Here is an 18696-nt window from a genome sequence, read left to right as displayed (position 1 = left end):
ATAAAATGCAGTAAGCAATCATTTGGAGCAAATTGTCATCACTCAAATGTGCGTAAGAGTGCTTTTCAGTGTTCGTAGATTTTGTTCTTAGCTAAGAACAAATCCAAGTTAAGAAAACATTAGTGAATGCCAGAATCTTCGAAAAAACGTTAGTAAGAACGGTTGGTGAGTAGTAGGCCATTTGGATCATTTGGCTCTGTTTTGGTCTCCATTAATGCTTGAGAAAATGTTGGGCTCTTTAGCTAATGTTAGCTGAATTTTGACTATCTTCACCAGCTAGCTAGTTTTGTCTATTTGCTGTTTGGTGCGGGGCAAAGTTAGCAACTAGCTAGCTGGTGAACATAGTCAACATTTTGCTAACGTTTACTAAAAAGCTAAACATTTTCTCAATCATTAATGGATACTTATAGGTTTATTTATGAGAACTTGTTTTAAATCTGCGTTTTGGGGTTGATGAAAGCAGTGAGACCTTGGGGACTGTTAACCATAACAGTTAGCTTTAAAAGGCTAAAAAGCTTTGTAGGGCTTTTAGCACTATAAGCTAAAGTGGTTTCATTCAAACATTTTGATTAATTTGGGTTGAGTAGGCACCATTTGACTAAAGTGCTGTAGTATGGGTTTTTTTGACCATATCCAACCTGCTACCAGTTGTGTTCTTACTTTCAATAGTAGCCTAGCTGTTGTCCCTGGAGAGCTATCTACTGTGTGGCAGGTTGACATTCTGCTCTTCCACATCTACTCCTCAGCCTGTTTGACATATTTTGTTCTTTTGTCACCGCTGCAACAGAAGACTTTTTATAGCTTTGCCTCCAGCAGTATGACGTAGCCTACACAAGTGTGCTGGCTCATTTATAGGAGTACCATGTTTTTCCCACCCATTCTCACTCAGCAGATTTTGACGGATTAGCCCTATTATACTCTTCACATAAACTTCTATTAAAAACCCTCAGATAGACACTTACATTATGATGTATAATGAAGACATCTTTAGGAACAAAAAGAGACTTCTTTTACATAGTGTCTGTCTGATGGTGATTATATGTTTAACCTAGAACAACAAGCTCTGTGTTTGGTATTCCTCTACTTAGTACCATAGGATATTAGCCATCATCGTTACCGATGCTATTCTAAGATCTATTTGCATTAATCAGGAGTTTAAAAAAGATTGCATAGCACTCATTAGACATGGGGCAATGCAGGAAACACACACACACACAAAGCACACCAAACACTACAAAATACACTATGAAACAGGCTGGTAAAATATGCATGAATCAAATATGGTCTTGAAGTATTGTAATGAAAGCATGCCCAACCATTTATGTTTCAGCAAACCCCTCGTCATTTTGAACAAAGGCGAAGCAAATTGACCATTCTGCCTGTATTTATAGGACATCCATCATTCATAGATTAGATAACCTTTTACTTCCTGCCTTTCCTTCCGCTCAAGTGTGTAAAGTGCTGCAGCCACAGTCATATTTTTTTCATCAGTAATGTTTCTGATCAATTGGAAACACTGGGAATCTAATTCACCATGAGCTCCTAATACTTTTAATTTCATTTTCAGGGAGAAATGTGTTAATGGCTGCCTTCATGTTGTGGAAACAATATGTTATGTGGGGAAAGTGATTTTAACTAAAGAGAGAACCCTGCCTTAGTCTGATAAGTAAACTCATCCCTAATCCTAATTGTGTCAAAGACAGGGTTTAACACTTGATTTTCTAAACAAGCACCGGGACATCGCACCATGTGGTTTGCAATCAATCTCATGTTAATATTGCCAGTGTTGATTAATATTTCAGTGTGTACAAAAGCATGAGGGCTTGTACCTTTTCTTCAGGAAATAATTGGATGTAGCTGTCTGTAAATACATGGTTTATATCATAACCCTCCTTATCAGCTGCTCACCAGTCCTGCACTGTGTGAGAGGGCTGCAGAACATGCAAAGCAAAAGTCCTCTTTCACATTCAGAATTCTAAAATTTTATATTAAACCTAGCCAGTTTAAGGAATAAATCCTGCCATTATCCAGAGTTTACAGTACATCCCCTTTCTAAAACGTCTTAAACTGAAAATTGTACTTGCAATTCAAATGTCCATGTGCTTTTAGTTCCTGGTGCAGATATTTTCATCCATTTATTGTTTTTACCGACCAAGTCCAATGAAGTCCAATTGGATGTAAATAATAGTAAGCCTTCTTTAATGCTTAATGTCCTATTGAAAATGAAGCACAGAACACTGTTCTGGACATTTTATGTTTTTATTGACTTGTATCAAAGGTTTTCCAATGCAACAGCATGCCACTGATGATTTTAGAGATTAGACTTGGTTCTCTTTACAATAGGGGATTCAATTGTGGTTTAAAATTCACTGTTGATTTTGGAAACGGAGGTTTAGAGAACAAACTCCCAGGAGGGGCCGGCTGTCTGGAGCTTTTGGTCACATGCTCTTCATCAGCTGATGGAGTTTGCCCATGTTGTCATGGAATTGCCCGTGTTCAAATTTCCTGAGCATGTTGGCTTGCAAATTGAGGTTCAAAGTTCATGCTTGACCTTGGAAATGTCCGAAAACTTTGGGGAAAAAATCCTTAAATGGTTTAAAGTCATGTAATGCCTGCTCTACCCAATGGTAGTTGCACTACCTGTTTTTAATCGATTCACTATATGCAGATACTAAAAACTCCATATTTACATACTGTATATCCTTGAAATCACATCTGGATAATTGTGGCACGGTTACAAGAAATTCAAGATGTATATATATATATATATATATATATATATAAAATTAATGTATTTACATATGTAGGTATGAAAGTGAATACTTTTGCAGTGCGGATAAGTGAATGGGAAGGCTATCCGTTAAAACTCGTGCGTCTCCTAAGAGACCTGTGGGTGCGTTCTGAGGGTGTACACTGCAAAAAATATTCTGCCCGCAAGTCATTTAGTGAAGTATTGAGTGTTATTCTGTTTTGTGAGGTGAGATAATGTCATCTTCTTTCTGTGCTAAGTTTTAGAATGTTTGTCTTTTGTCGATGAGTCATAATGAGCGATCTGCTCTGCTCTACCTTCTTGCATTGACACTGATTTCCACATTTCTGTGAAGAACCGAAATTTCCCTGCAAACATAAAACAAATCATGTCGACGCATTGTGGAAAAAATAAATCTGCTGTTTTAAGATTTTTTTTTTTAAATCGACATTGACGCTCAACAGCTTTTCATAACTGGCATATTTTTTGCAGTGCTAATGCTGAAGTCATTCTCCGTCTCATACAACAGCAGCCAAGGACAAGGGAGCTTCAGCAGAGAGAGGGGAAAGAGGAGAGAGAAAGGTGCCTCCTTTTGCCTTTGCGATAACTGTCTCGGTGTTGAATCGATGTCGGTGTCCATGCTGCTCTAACAGGAGGCAAAGCGGGGGGATTTAACTTCACACACGGACAAACCTATGCTTGGATTTCGGCTCTTTTCCCCTTCGCCAATGCAAAAGGAAATATGCAGCGAAGCTTCACCATTCTCTACACCAGTTTACTGGGGATGTGCTTGGGATCAAGCTCAAGTTTTCCAAGTAACATCAATATAGGTGAGAATGGCGCACACGCATCAAACCTTTTGTCTCAGCATTGAAATCTCTATTTCAACTTCACCTCATGTCTCTTTTTTATGTGCGTGTTTTCCCTGATTTGGGTCCAGTGTGTCGAACATTAACTCCTGCTTCTTTGCTGCTCAACAGGAGGATTGTTCCCAACCGATTCGCACGAATATGAGGTTTTTCGTTTCGCCCTCTCTCACCACCAGGACATCCCCAAACTGGTGCCGCAGGTGGATATGGTCAAGATGGGGAATAGCTTCTCCATGACATATGCCTGTAAGTATTATGTGACTGGAAGCAGATAATATTTGCTGACCACTTTCCATATTATGTCTGTGCACCCTGTTTTTTCATCCCCTCGATTTGTTTATCGACTTCGTAAAGAGCGCTCGGAACTCCACGGGTATAAAACCTGCGCAAGCTATAAACGCATAGCTATATTATAGGCCTACTGCAAAGAAACGCGTGTTAGTAGGTTATCTTAGTAGGCTAACTGTTGCGTGGGACCGCAAAGAGCTTATTTTTTTCACTGCTTTGTTCTGCATGATTGCAACATTTTGCGCTCCGAAGACGCCACGGGGATTTAAAACCAACCTCTGCTGCAGCAGCAGCAGCATTGGTAGAGATCCTACTGCCATATACCATCAGGTTTTTATAGCTAAATGAATTTGAAAACGTCTGCCACTGATCCTTGCGCGCCTTTAAACCTAAGGAGAAAACAATGAGCCAGAGCGCACATCAGGGCTCTCAGGCGATGTGAACAAAGAGGAAAAAAAAAAAACTAAGTGCATTTCTAATTAGCCACGGATCACAATCCGATTATCTCTTTCTGGCAGAAAACACACTATTAAACCCTCCCTCAATAAAACCTTAACAAAGACATGCGCACAGGCATGCATGCACAATACATATTTCAACTTTTAGGACTTTAGGAATACCTGCCTGATATTTCTGATCTTCATACATTATATATGAATTTATAACAGACAGAGCTGAGGGTATGTTTCATTAATTTATGTGAGCCATTTTAAATTAAGATTATAGCATTCTGTCAATGGGATGCAAGCTTTTTAGTCAACAAGGAAGTTGAAATGTCATTACTGTGAGTCCTTGGTCAGAGCAGTGGGGACATTCTCCTGTGAGTGATAATGTGTGCCATTATGCCAGCCAAACAACACGTCTTAGCTTTACAAAAGAAATGCTAGTCTAAATTGTTTCTTCTTTGTTAACCCTGCACTTATCCCTTCTTTGTATTCTGACAAGATTTTGTCAACCTTGAGGCTTTTCAGTCGTGCTTTTCTCATTCCATCCTCGACTCCTCTGAATTTGTCTGTGGCTCACTCCCACTCACTATGGTGAAGTCGCACACTTCCAGGAGATACCCTTTGACAACTGACTCTCTGCTCAGTGACAGACATGTGATTACTTCTTTCAGACATTGATTTTAGCATTTCCACTTTGAAACATGTCTTGAATTTAAAAACTGTTTTTTATTCCATTTTCACTGGCTTGGATGCAGTCGCATATATCAGTCGTAGCTCACAGAATAAACAAAGGAGTGGGAAAAAAACATGATGCAGTTTTATATAGACACAAAATACAAGCATACCGACCTTCTGACTCGGAGCGGACTCTCTAACCTTTACATTTTCTGGTTCGGTATGTTGAATAGTCACACATGTCTGATCAGGGACAAGGCACTAAATTGTTTCCTAGGATAGTTATTGATTACTGTCACCACATCAGTCAACCCAATCCACTTGTGCACACGAAAAAGAAAAATACTCAGCATAAATAGTAAGCACATTTCCATATCTGCACAATGTCTAGATAAAGATTATCAGTAGCAAATTCATTGACAACCTAAATGTTTCACTTTGGCCGCTTCTGTCGTGTACTCTTATGAGCAGCAATGGAAAATATGAAACAATAAAATGGCATAAATGCAGCATTTGTTAAAGTACACCTGCTTTGAATACATCACTATGTTCTTTAAAAACATACTATACTAAGCTGTGAGGAACAGCATACTAATCATTGTCAGCTGTAGTGGAGCTTGGAACCTGGGAAGTGACACCAGCAGGTAGGTTGCCTGAGTTAGACATTCTAGGCATTGCTGGCCACTCCCCAGGTGTCTGCCAGAGAAACCTGGGCCTGTGTGACCACCTACTTTGAATTGACAGCTCAACAAGTCTCCTGCCGTGAGTGATGTTGTACGCAGATTGTTATTTGTATCCATGTAGTGCCAGTCCCATAGACAGTATATAATGGACCAACAGACCCCGTTGCTCTGGACGGAGACCAGTGAAGGCTATTAGAAGCACTTTTCCGGTGATGGCCAGCTTTACTGCGCAGCCTCCAACTGAGAGAATGTGACGTGAGCAACGTGTCTGAAAGTTGTAAGTCTTCTGGTAGCTGTGCCAAGAGAAATCTCAATCATTCCCAATCTTACAGATACGGAGACTGTAGGTATATGTAAGGAGATAACATGGGCACAGGCTAATTATTGATCACTAACATGCTAGTTAACATTAGTAATTAAACCTAAACATCTCATGTAAGTCGAAACTGCCTGCGAGCTTCTCCTGTACTATACGGTAATTCCTCTACTATGCGACAGTAAGTCACTTGGTTATGACACAATCGTTAGCCTATTTTTACAAAAGCGTCTGCTACGGAGCCATAACGTGAGGTACAAGGTAATGGAGCCTTTTATACATTGTCGTGTTTCTTTGGAACTAAACAACGGACAAATAGAGTCTTTAAACGCTTCAGATGTAAAGTTATTCGCAGTCAAGTGACGTAAAAAAAAAATGGTGGTCAGCGGAATGCTAACAGGAGGTGATGGCCAGTTAGCAACAAAATGGCGCCATGATGGCTCGAGTTCTGAAGCGAAGCTTACCCCCTTGGCCAGTCCTCATGCTTTGTCACTTCCTGGATTTAGGCTAACCAGGTGCCGATGAATACCTTATTGGCACAACTCTGTCGAAGCCAAGTTATGCTCTGTCTTTAGGAGCTCTTCAGGGAGTCTTGGACTGTCCCATTCTCTTTTCTTGACCCAGATGTTGGATCAAGATCTTAGCTTGAGTGGTAAAACAGACAATGTAGCCCATCCTAAGGGGTTATATTAGCTAGCTAAAGTCTTGTAGATACTCTGCATCAGTGGGGCAGTGCTTGTAAGATAACAAGTGAATATGTGAATGTGAGCGTATGGTAGAGTCATCACAGTTGGGTTGGCCATGATTGATTGATCATCTCATCATGCTCCTATACAAGTCATCTCTGTTGCTGGTCAGCTGTTGGATGGCATGACAATGATGACAATTCTCATGGCATAAACACTCATTTTCTCTTTCAATTTTCGTAATGGAATCCCAATGATCCACCACTGTCCAGCATGGAGCGCTTGAATGCTGGCTGATGGGTGCACTGGTAACTGAAGGGTCCTCATCATCTGATTTACTAGCTGATTTACTAGGGCAGTGTGTGACCTGATGGGCTTCAAATGTTTGCATTGCCTCTCACTAAGGTGTCTCACACACACCTACTACAACTACCATTTGTAGTCACTGTTCCATTTCTTTACTGTGACCCGGCACCGTCAGACACCACCTACCAAGAGTCTGGGTCTGCCGAGGTTTCTTCCTAAAAGGGAGTTTTTCCTCGCCACTGTCACGTTAGCCACTGCTAATGCTTGCTCTTGGGGGAATTACTAGAATTGTTGGGGCTTTGTAAATTGTAAATCATAGAGTGTGGTCTAGACCTACTCTATCTGTAAAGTGTTTCGAGATAACTCTTGTTATGATTTGATACTATAAATAAAATTTGAATTGAAATTGAGGTCATAGTCTGCTAAAAAACTGGGTCTATGGATATTGGGTCTTAGACAGACTGTAGGCTCCTCTGTATGCTCATCTTGATTATGCTGATTACTAGAAAACATCTTCTTCAATGCCTGATATCTGACTCCATATCTGTTGATTAGTGTGTGGTTCTATATAAACAACAAATAAGCAAAGCTATAAACCAACAATATTCAGCCTAAAGTTAATAAAGACCAAATATTAAGCAAATGTCCATATATTCACAATGGCTAGAGAAACATCAGCAGCAGCAAATTAATTGACAACTCCACATTTAAATATATGACAGCTTCTAGCACTTATTCGTATTAGTAGCAATGGAAAATATGCAGTATTAAAATGGAATAAATGTAGCATCTTTTAAACAATACACGCTTTAAACAGATCACTATGTTTTTATTACCTCTCCCAAGGGGGTTATGTTTTCGGTTCGGTTTGTTTGTCTGCAAGATTACGTAAAAGCTACTGGTCTGATTCTCATTAAACTTGGTGGAAGGGTGTAGCACGTGATAGGTTTGGTATTTACACATGCAGGTGTTTGAATGTATCTCATCTATTATAGGGATCTTCCATATAAGGATTAGTTTTCAAGGTGACATTATCTCACAGAAAGAAATAGACTGGAATGTGTGAATCTATTAGAAGCATCTTCCATAAAAGGAGTAGTTTGAAAGTAACAGTCCCACAAAAATAGATAGACTGGACTGTGTGAGGACAAAAAAAGAGTATAAAAAGGATTTATTCTGGTGTTCAAGTCAGTCACCCTTGTGCAGACACTTGTGTATGTGCAACGGTCGTCTCACTGTCATGCGAGTTTGTTCACTGTTTGAATAAAGCTGCAATTAACCTGAAATCATCAGACTCGTCATCTGTTGAAGTCTCCAAACATCATTTCCAGTTATCAGCCCGATAACAGCACGGGCCAAGGAAGAACACCTTACATTTTGAAGCAGATCCAAATCACAAAGTTGATACACGTGACCAAGTGGCCCTGGTTTATACTATGGGAGGAACAGCATCCTTAACATTGTTAGGCTTCCAATGGCAGATAATAAAACATATAGTACTGTTACTAATAGAAAGGTTTGGAACTTACAAACATCTACATGCACACAAAAAAGCAACAAGCATCGTCTTAAACCTGCATATGAACTGTATCTTCAACTGCAGAAATGAGCAGCTAAAAGTTTAGCTCCCCTGCTCATTGAACACCTACTCATTAACTATCTCACAGAGCTACTTCAGTGAACTAAGGGTCACGGAAATGCTCCAACCTGATTGGTAGACACAGATTATTAAGACTGACAGAGGTCAGTGAATGTTCATATCTGGCACTCTAGGAGCATTTTCGCCCATAGAGGTTTAATGTAATGAGGTTGTAGCAGTTGTTATGTGATTTAGTTATGAGCTTGGAAATGGATTGGAAATAAAGCATTATGTGCAATGGCACTCATGCAGATTTATAGACATTCAGTCCTGGCTGCTGTAGAATGTTGAACACTATCACAAAAAGGACATTTTTCTGTCAGAGTATAGGGCAGATATCCCTACACTTTACACACATTGCACATTATTTAGTATAATTATCCTACCTTTTCATAAAAACAGAAGACTTTATGAAGTTCATCCTGTTCACAGTTGGCTTTATAGTGTATGCAGAAAACATTTGGAAACTTGGACAGTCCCCAGGCGACCCTCCCCATCAACCCCACCACCAGTCATTTAGGTCCGGGGAGCCAGGCAGAGCTGTGTAATGAAATGTAAACACACCTAAGATGCCCTCATTAATGAGATGGTCCTCTGCTCAGAAGGGAATGTGATGTGAATATTAGGGTCAGGCTGCGGCTGAATGTTTCCAGGGATGTCGCTAGTGGAAAAAACATTAGCAGTGGAGAGGGATGGGGGGAGGAATGGGTGGGTACAATAATGTCTTAGTCACAGCGTGCACCCAGTGGAGAGACAGCAGCATACATTTAGTAGGCTGTTGAAAAACAATATGGCGATTTAGACTCAAATAGCTAACATGCATCATGACGTACATTCTGTTAACTACTTTTTCTTGCTCCCAAAATCCGTAAAAAATCGTGAATGTGTAAAAGCATACAGTATATTTTGCAAAAATATTTCTTTAAATACCTACAAAGATCAAATATCCTGATCTGTAAGATTTCAGGATACTACTTAAAACCAATTGTTCACAGCCAATATTCAGGTTTTACTAGAGCCTAACTAGATCCATGTGCTGTCAGCACTACAGGATATCCACAGATCCAGTTCTTCATGTTTCTTCATTGTGTCACGCATATCATTGCAGACCATGGGTATGATGGTGGGCTGTAGAACAAGCACGTCAGAAAGATTTACAGCAGAGGGGGACAGCAAAAGGAAAGTGACACCTTCTCCTGCTGCGCTTCACTCGTTTTGTAAGATTTTTTGGATGTGAAGGCTATAGAGACGTGTTTGTAAGGAAAAAAGAAGGGCTCCAGGGCCTGCTTATAATGAGTCAGATGAGAAAAGCAGTCTATTCCTGGGTTTCTATTTCGCATGCCTGTGTGGAGGAGTGTATATGTGTGTGTTTGCATCTGGATACCTATTCTGGCATCTGTGTAGGATGTCTTGAGTGAGTGACAGTTCACCTCTGTAAGCATGTGAAAGTGTGGGAACGTGCCAGGGGCTTTTTGGGTCCACAAGTGTGAAAAGCAGCGGGTGAATGGGCCCTTGTGCACAGGGATGAATGGAGCTCCGGATGAGGGTGATACTCATCAGCTGGCTCTTATGACTAGCCACTTCATCCAGAAACAAGTCCTCCCACCAACACACACACACACACACACACACACACACACACACACACACACACACACACACACACACACACACACACACACATACAAGCAAAAACACAGACATTCACATGCTCACTCACACTGGGTGGCACCTGCCTAAAGAGCAGGAGAACAGAGGCAGGAGGTCGGGGGGGTTGGGTGGACTGGGATGAAGGTAAAAAAGCAAAGAAAGAGGAGAGAGAAGGAAGAAACATAATAGATAAAAACACTGAATGTTAATGGAATCTGATTCATTTCATTTCCCGCCTTCGGAGTCATTGGGGAAGTAATGACGATGGCAACGCTGTCGGCATAATAAGAGACAGGATGCTGGAGCTGATTTGCATTTCTCTATCTTCTCCCTTTCATTCACATACACAAACCAAGGCATAAAGTGGTAAAGCACCTGTGTTTGTAGCATTTATTATTATGGATCATGGCTCTTTTTCTATATGTGCCTTTGTTTTCACATTTTCAGTGAAAGCGCCAGTTGGACTGGCTCAATTTACATGTTTCCAGTGGTTAAAAATAACTGCCAGGGATGATGTGTGTACATGGAGAATATTAGTCACTGTTCCCCTCAGTTTGATACCACATTACCATAATCTGCTATTGACTTGGTTTGTAATAAGGACGTCACAGAATTGCTAGCTTCATGTCAAATCCCCTGGAGGCTCACGCCTATATTATCTACTTTTCTCTTTGATGTCCTACATGTGTGTGGTGAGATTTAGGCCAAGCTTTTGGCTATTTCTGGTTGAAAATCTGTCTGCAGAATATTACACCTAGCAACTAAATTAAACATTTCAGACTGTGGAATTTTGTACATTTATCCTTACGAGTCACTAACTCGCATTTGATTTTGTGTCCAGTTCAGCTATCCTGATAATAAATCTTTCATTAAGACTAATTCAATCAGGAGAGACGTCGTTTGCAGATATGCAAAAATATTTATTGTACAACTGTATGATATTGAATGTACAAAGTCTTTTGGAGATTGGACTCCATCAAAATATTCTTCTTAAAGGGGTAGGGAATAGGAACATAACCCCCCGATGGAGCCCAGACACTGGTGGCGGCGGTGAAGAGACCAGAGACTGGACAGAAGAGGTAACGGAGCGATCAGCCGGGAGAAACACAACTACCGGAGGAGGCAGGGGAGGAGGAGGGACGAGCGCGTTGCCTGAACAGACAGCTGACAGCACAAGAAAAGAACAGATTTAAAGCAGAGTTGTAAGGCTGTGATTGGCCCTTGAATCTCGTTGCCGAGTCTGATTGGTTTAACTGACACGTCACTTCTTGAACAGCTGATTTGATTTAAGAATGAGTAGTGATTGGGGTAATGACGTCTTCCTGAAAGAATTTGCGCTGAGCTTCATTTAGTGTTCATGGAAAAGACGATTTGCAATGTAGGCAGCAGTATTTCCTCGGGTCTCTGTGAGGCAGCCATGATCAATGAACTGAGCGCCGCACAGAGGCCTGCCCAGCCGATCAATATGGCACAGATGAGGGGGGGGCTTCCATTCGGGCAGGCTTAGAGGACAGATATGAATTGGTGATGGGATGGGACGTATGTAGGTCTATTTCACAGAGAGAGTGTACAGGTAGAGGTCAAGTACAGGGGTGGTTGTTGATGGTAAATCAAGGCTATAATATCTGCGATGCCAGCGATATTTACTGTCAATAATAAACATAAACATTATAGTTAAAACTATATTTATTTTTATTGTTTTCATGGTACTGGATTTATTAATTGAGTTGTTGATAACATTGGATGGTGTAAGGCTGTAATAAATAAATCACTCCTCAAAATGAAACATCAGGACAGAACGTTGCAATGGAAAGATGGCATGTGGATGTCTTGACTTCCTTTCATGCACCATGCCACGTTGCAGGTCAACAAATACGTTGTTGAATTATTTTTCTAGCAGTGGCTGAGGGGCAGAGTGGATATTCACAGATGGCTGCAAGTGTGACTCAACATAATAGGATAATTTCAGGTTATTACAATTTATTTTTGTAGTTTTGTCTATCATTCTTATCAGTCATAATATCATTGTACTCACTTATTGTAATTGCTGATTGAATCAGGGAGCACTGCGTCTTCCCTAAAAAGAAGTCAGACAGAGCAAAAAACATGAATAGTCAAACAGTCAAACAGGTTTTAAATACACCCTAACCAAACCAATTTGATAAAGAAAATAAAGAAAAACTGTAAAATGATTACCTTAACTGACTCCCTTATTCAGCTTTGATGTACTGTGCTTCAAGTGTATTCATTTTTAGAGTTTGATCTCAAAATAAAGTATTTTAGACTCCCAACTTTTCTGGCATGTGACCCCTTAAAACATAGCAGTGTCTACTGATCCATCAACACTGCTTCCATATGTTGGCGGGCCTGAAGTAATTCATCTCGATAATTCAAAGCAAAGATTAAAGTATTAGAGCTTGAGTCCATCTACTGCCACATTTACCTGGCTTAACTTTTCTTCATCAGAGTAGCTTCCTGCTCTAACTACTAAATAGAAATGTGAGACTGCTTTGTGAAGTTCTGTGGTCACACACTTGCACACACACACTATAGCTAACAAGAGACAGAGCTCAAGCAGATGCATTTAATGTATTATTCAATGCAGCACATCCAATGCTATCACTTCATGGAGTTATAAGCATACATATGTAATAATAACTCTGCAGGAAAAGAAAGACAATTGAACTGACTGTGTTACGCACTGTAATGCTTAGAAATATTCAGCTCTCTATAGGATCTTCCAGGAGAACCTACAAAAAAAAGTCCAATCTTCTCCCCATAAAGGGGCAAACAAAATCCCAGAAAGGAGGGTCTCAGCTGGGATGGAAGTGTTAAGAAGAAGAGAATGGGGGGTGGAGATTAAGCTGCCATTCCAGGCCGGGTGGCTGGTGTCAGTGAGGATCTAGGGTGTTGTATTTTATTGTGTAGCTAGCATGTCAGTCGTTGAGGTACAGCTGTGGTGACTGACTTCCACAGTGCATGCATGTTTAGAGGGATTACAAAGTGTTCAATGCGTTATTGAAAAAGGCGGACAAATAGCAGATCACCGCTCCCTCCTGACTGTTCGGGACATGACAGTTATTTGTTGTGGAGAAAACAAAGAGAATTGGGAGACAAGAAACTGACGTTTTTTTCTCTTGGGCTAGAGTCTGGCAGGTGCTGGTTTGATGAATGAGAAGGCTTGGTTTTTTTTGCTCCGGTGCACCAGGGATAGAGAATGGCCCATAGCAATCAATGTAGATCAGCCAAAACTGCTCCCCAAGCAGCAGAGTGATAGAGTGTGGAGCAGAATGAAGATAGAGATTGTTTCTGTGTGCTGTGTGTGCCTGTGTTGCTTTGCAAAAAAGAGAGGAAGAAGGCATGTGCACATGTGGGCATGGAGTGAGGGAAGAGAGGAACATTTAGGAAGGAAAAAATAAGCAACCTGTCATTTAATCTCCTCACCCACCGTATGACCATTTTCTAAGAACAACGCACCACATAAAAGCAACCCAATGGCCATCCAGTTCCTTGAGGTTTGAGAATTCTGTTGTAAGACACCAGTCTTTATCACACATACTCTCCTCGTTCATCACATAAACACACACACACACACACACACACACACACACACACACACACACACACACACACACACACACACACGACTGTGTTCACTCTCTTTCTATTTTTCCCCTCATTGTCTTTCTAAGCCTGCCCCGAATCCTTCTCTGTATTCATACAAGCTCACCAAGTATTTAAAACAAATCTGTCGTCTCTGGAGGTAATGACAGCTGGACATGGAGGTCTTAGCTGAGACGTGTGGGGCTGGCAATTAGAAAACAATGTGTTTGGAGATGAGGAGTGGGATCTGTGCTGTTGGGTGGAGGGACGAGCGCCGGATGATGGCAGCTGTCATGTTTTTGCAGCAAAGACAGAAGCGAGTCCCTCTTTTGTCATACAGTACATCTCAGGAGCTTCTGTATACTCTAATGAGGAACAAAGCCTACAAGCATATTAAACACTGTGACATAGTGCAACTGCTCTTACAGTGACAACATAAGACTGCTGTGGTGCGCAGATGCTCGCAGTACAAAATGACTGCCTTGCCATGACACCAGATCTGTAACAGTCGCTGAACGTTGGTAAAGCAAATGGAAAAAAAAAGTTGATCAGGCATTATGGGTGGACAATAAGACAATGTATACCATGGGACGATATGCATTTGTCTACCACCACAGAATTTAACATAACGTTTATACTGTGGTTCCACGTATATCTGTCTATTAGACTTTTGAGGCTAATGTTACAAATCATTGAGCAGGACTAATGCATGATGATATTGGATTCATGCTGAGTGCAGTGGCTTGGCTGGAATTTGTTGAATACAGTTGTTTGAATTTATATACTTTGTAGCAGTTCCTAATGAATTAGCATGCAGGTTGTGTGTTTGCCTCTTCTTGCTCCACATATCCACCTCCATCACTTCTTCTGTCAGAGAAAAAGTGTGTGAGCGGGGCCGTCCCTCTGCACCTGTCGACACTGATACGCAGATGGGGAGATAATTGCAAAGGGATGATTGTTAAGGAGATAATTGGAGTTTCCATACCCCCGGACAGGAGTTGGTCTGGGCTGGGTTTCTGACCTGCTGCCCAGGTAAGCATTTATTCAGCAGGCGGCAGCGCTCTGCAGCAAACCAGATTGGAAACATAGCGAGAAACAGCGAGGAAGAGAGACAATGGCCTGGCGTGAAAGGGTTAGAGAGTGAGATACAGAAAGAGAGAGAAGTGTTCGGAGCTGTGGGGAGTGCTCTCACACCCTCGATTACCCATTTAATGAGGCGATGCAGTGCCATTGTTTTATTACTTAGAGGAAATAGGAGGGATCTAGATTTCGCCGTGTGGTCTGTGTGTTTCCCACTGCTAGGCTGGCATCTGTTCCCTTTGTTCGCAGCAGTCTCCCTATCATCTCCTCTCATAGACACTAATGCTTCTGTTTCTTCCTCTCCAGAAACCATCTTTGCCTTCTGTCCACCCTCACCTACATTTTCAAAACACGCTTTCTTTTTGGCTCATCCTTATTAACCTTTCATTACCCCCATTTTGACTATTGTAATCTCTCATGAGGATCCAACGCTTCCCGGCATTAATCTAAGATCTGGTTGGCTGGTCAACTGCTCTGATCACCGATGTTCCCAGCGTTGGAAGCTTAAGAGTCTTCCTGCCCACCATCTTTCTTTATTTTCTTCACTTTTTCTTCTTTCTATCTTCACTTCAACTCCTTGTACGTCTTTTCCTCCATTTTCTCTATTATTGTCTCTGTCTTTTGCCACACACCGTGATAACATAAACACAATTTTATTGCCCTTGCACAGACAGTAAATCTCCCCTAAGCCTAAAGAGCTAAAGCTGTTTATACCGCGTAATAGCGAGCGCACCTCTCTGGAGCACAAAACTCCATGGGGCATATAGATACTCTAGAGAGGTAGAAGGGCAGTGAGGCAAAGCCCATCCCCTCCTAAAAACCTGTTTTGCATTACATGAGTATGCATGGATGAAATCATCTCTTTGCAGTACTTTGACACATGATCACAGAATAAATCATTTTCTCCAGAATAGATTTCAAGTCATTCGTAGGAGATCCCGGAGAAAACTGTCCTCGCAGTAAAACCCTCCTACTCAGTCTTGTCTGGAGACATTAATGCAGATTCACGTTGGTGCTGCGTTAAGTTCTCCTGGGTCCCTGTCCCCTAGATCCCTGTCTTCTGAATAAAAGGAGATTTATTGCACTGTAGGGCTTAACGATAAATGCATTCAAATCAACGTTGCAATTTTCAAATTGCAAAAGCTGCAATGAGAAGAGAAGTTAGTTTTTGGTAATGCTACACAATCTAGCCAAACAGAGGGTCGGAACGCTGCCCTACGCTCCACGTAGACATATGCGAGTGAGAGTGAATGCGCTGAGATCAGACTGGTGTTGGCTATCAGAGCAGAGGAGAAATTAGCAGTAAAGTTGTAGTAGTAGTATATGTACAGTCTAGGTTTCAGTTTTTCTATAAATAAATGCTGCATCTCCTCAAGACCCAAGTAATGTCCCTGTGTCATGCTTCCCAGTCACTAGATGGGGGTTAGCCCCGACGTGAACATCAACGCCGGAGTCTCCCCTGTGCTTCCCAACAACAGTCTTGGTTTTCAATTCAGTAGCTAAATGAAGATGTTATTCATATTAATTCATGCATCAATTCATCTAATTTCATCATAACACATAGGCCAGGCCTACATCAAAGAACAGTTTATAAGTTTACTGTATCCAATGTTGTGTTGATCATACTATAGAATGATTTATTGCGTGTGTACAGGGAATAATACAAAAGATAAGGAACTTTTTTAAACCCACGAACTAAATTCCAATTACAACATTGGTTTAAATAATTGGGATCTAAATAATTGATTTGAAGAAATTGTAATTTGATTATTTTCCCATATCGTTTAGCCCTAGCACTGTGAGTCATTCTGTGTTGGAGGGCTCATGGAGTAGGCCACCCCCAGCCATCACCTGAGGGATTCTTCACAGTGTGAGACTGTGAGACGCTCCCTTGTCAAAACCAGCAAGAGATATTTTTTTGAGGGGAGTGCAGGGAGCATGTGCAGGTCCTGAATCACTCATGCACATGTGCTTATGTGTGAATCGGATATCGACTCTCATTAAGGTAGCTGATTAGCTCTCCGGAAGATGGATGGGACCAGAGGGACCACAACATGCTCTCTGTTTTTATTACACACATTATCTGACATTTATTAGCCATGGGTGGCTGAGTGGAGGATGATTGTGTGCGTCTTCCAGTGTATGGTGTCAGATGTGTTTCTCTCACCTCAAAGTGCTCTGTGGTTGATTGAGCGACACTTAACCCTTGCCAAGGTGGTGTATATTACTGCCTGATGTGACAGCAACATCCCTTTCAAAAGGATACCTTAAAGGAATACGCCACCGTATGTTGAAATAGGGCTTATCACGGTCTACCCTGGCTGTAGATAGGTGGGCCAACACATTTTTTGTCTCAGTGCAAGTAATTAGGTTGTTTTTTTGTCTTTTGTTGGCTCACTTTTACTCACAACATGCTAACCGGCAACATAGGATTCCATTCACTATGCTAAGCTAACTAGCGGTGGCGCTGACGGTGTTGCACCGGACTAAAACAATGCATGCACAAAAACTGCGTTCACCAAAGTCAGTGGGATTCATCGGCTGGCCTCCATGAATGCCTCTACACAATGTCATGGCAATCCGTCTGATAGATTCAGTCTGGACCACAGTGTTAGAGCGACCAACAAACCAGCATTGCCATCCCTTGATCGTGCCGCTAGCATGGCTAAAAAACAAAAGGCTAGAACTATTTTGCTCTAAATGCTCTGGTTCCAGCCTCGCAGATGTGAGGATATGCTGTTTTCCTATCATTTATGATTATATCTCTAGGTTTTTGGATTGAAGGTTGGAAAAAAAACAAGACGTTTGAAATTGTTGCCTTGGTCAGTGACAGGCATTTTCCCATGAATTCTGATTGGATAATCATGATGGAAAATAATAGATACAGTAGTTGCAGCCCTATGATACAGCATCCTTGCTTGTCTTTGTTTTATCCTATTTTACGACCAGTTTTGACCAAAAAAAAAAACAGATTTGACCTCCTCAGGCATCAGTCTGAAATCTGCAGTCTTGTGGTGTAAAGGTGATATTGGATGGACAGAATAATATCAGGTGTAGGATTGAGACTGAATAAAGGTGGGGTGTGACTCTCAGAGTCAATCTGGCAGGGTTATGCTGAGGTGGAGGAAAGCTGGGCTGGATTCAGCTGCTCACTCTTCCATCCCACGGTCTTTGTCCGGCGATGCCCAGAGAGGAAATTCACGAGTCACAGTACAAAACACACAGAATAGAGAATTGTATATACTTGATCAGTTGATAAGATGAGCCACTTAAATTGGATGTCCTATGTCACTCCTCAGTAGTGAGGATCTATTTTTTATTTTTTTAAAGGACCTTTATGGATGGCTGAACAAGAACCCTCCAATCAGAACGTTCCCTCCAGCTGAACCTAGCTTTCTGCTGCTATGAAATTCCTTTTCTACTGCTGACCTTAATGTTGCACAGGATAATGGCATGCAAGTCTCATGGGAGGGAAATAGTAGAAGCCCTGTGTTCCTGCTGTGTGTGTTTGTGGAGGCGTATAATGTATATAACATCCATATCAGAATTTGTGGTTTGCATGCGGTCACAGTAAACCAGTCCAGAGTACATGTGTTTACTGAGCCAACACGCTCGAGAACGTTCCTCATATTGATTCTCGCAAACCTGGTTTTGGCTTTCCCCAAAAAATACATTTAAAAAATTGTTTTGTGACTGTAGCCGGTTC

At 41.3% G+C, this 18696-nt stretch overlaps 1 protein-coding gene across 1 annotated transcript in view; it reads left to right on the top strand.

Moving 5' to 3' along the window:
• The first annotated feature begins 3229 nt into the window (after positions 1-3229).
• gria1a (glutamate receptor, ionotropic, AMPA 1a) overlaps positions 3230-18696 on the top strand; it is a 79746-nt gene continuing 64279 nt past the window's right edge. Inside the window, 2 exon segments of the mRNA XM_028588758.1 lie at positions 3230-3579; positions 3730-3864. Coding sequence (XP_028444559.1) covers positions 3492-3579; positions 3730-3864 — 223 coding nt within the window. The 5' untranslated portion in view covers positions 3230-3491.

Source organism: Perca flavescens, chromosome 10 (genome assembly GCF_004354835.1).
Source record: "Perca flavescens isolate YP-PL-M2 chromosome 10, PFLA_1.0, whole genome shotgun sequence".
Classification (NCBI taxonomy): domain Eukaryota; kingdom Metazoa; phylum Chordata; class Actinopteri; order Perciformes; family Percidae; genus Perca; species Perca flavescens.
This window is presented reverse-complemented; position numbering and strand designations above follow the sequence as displayed.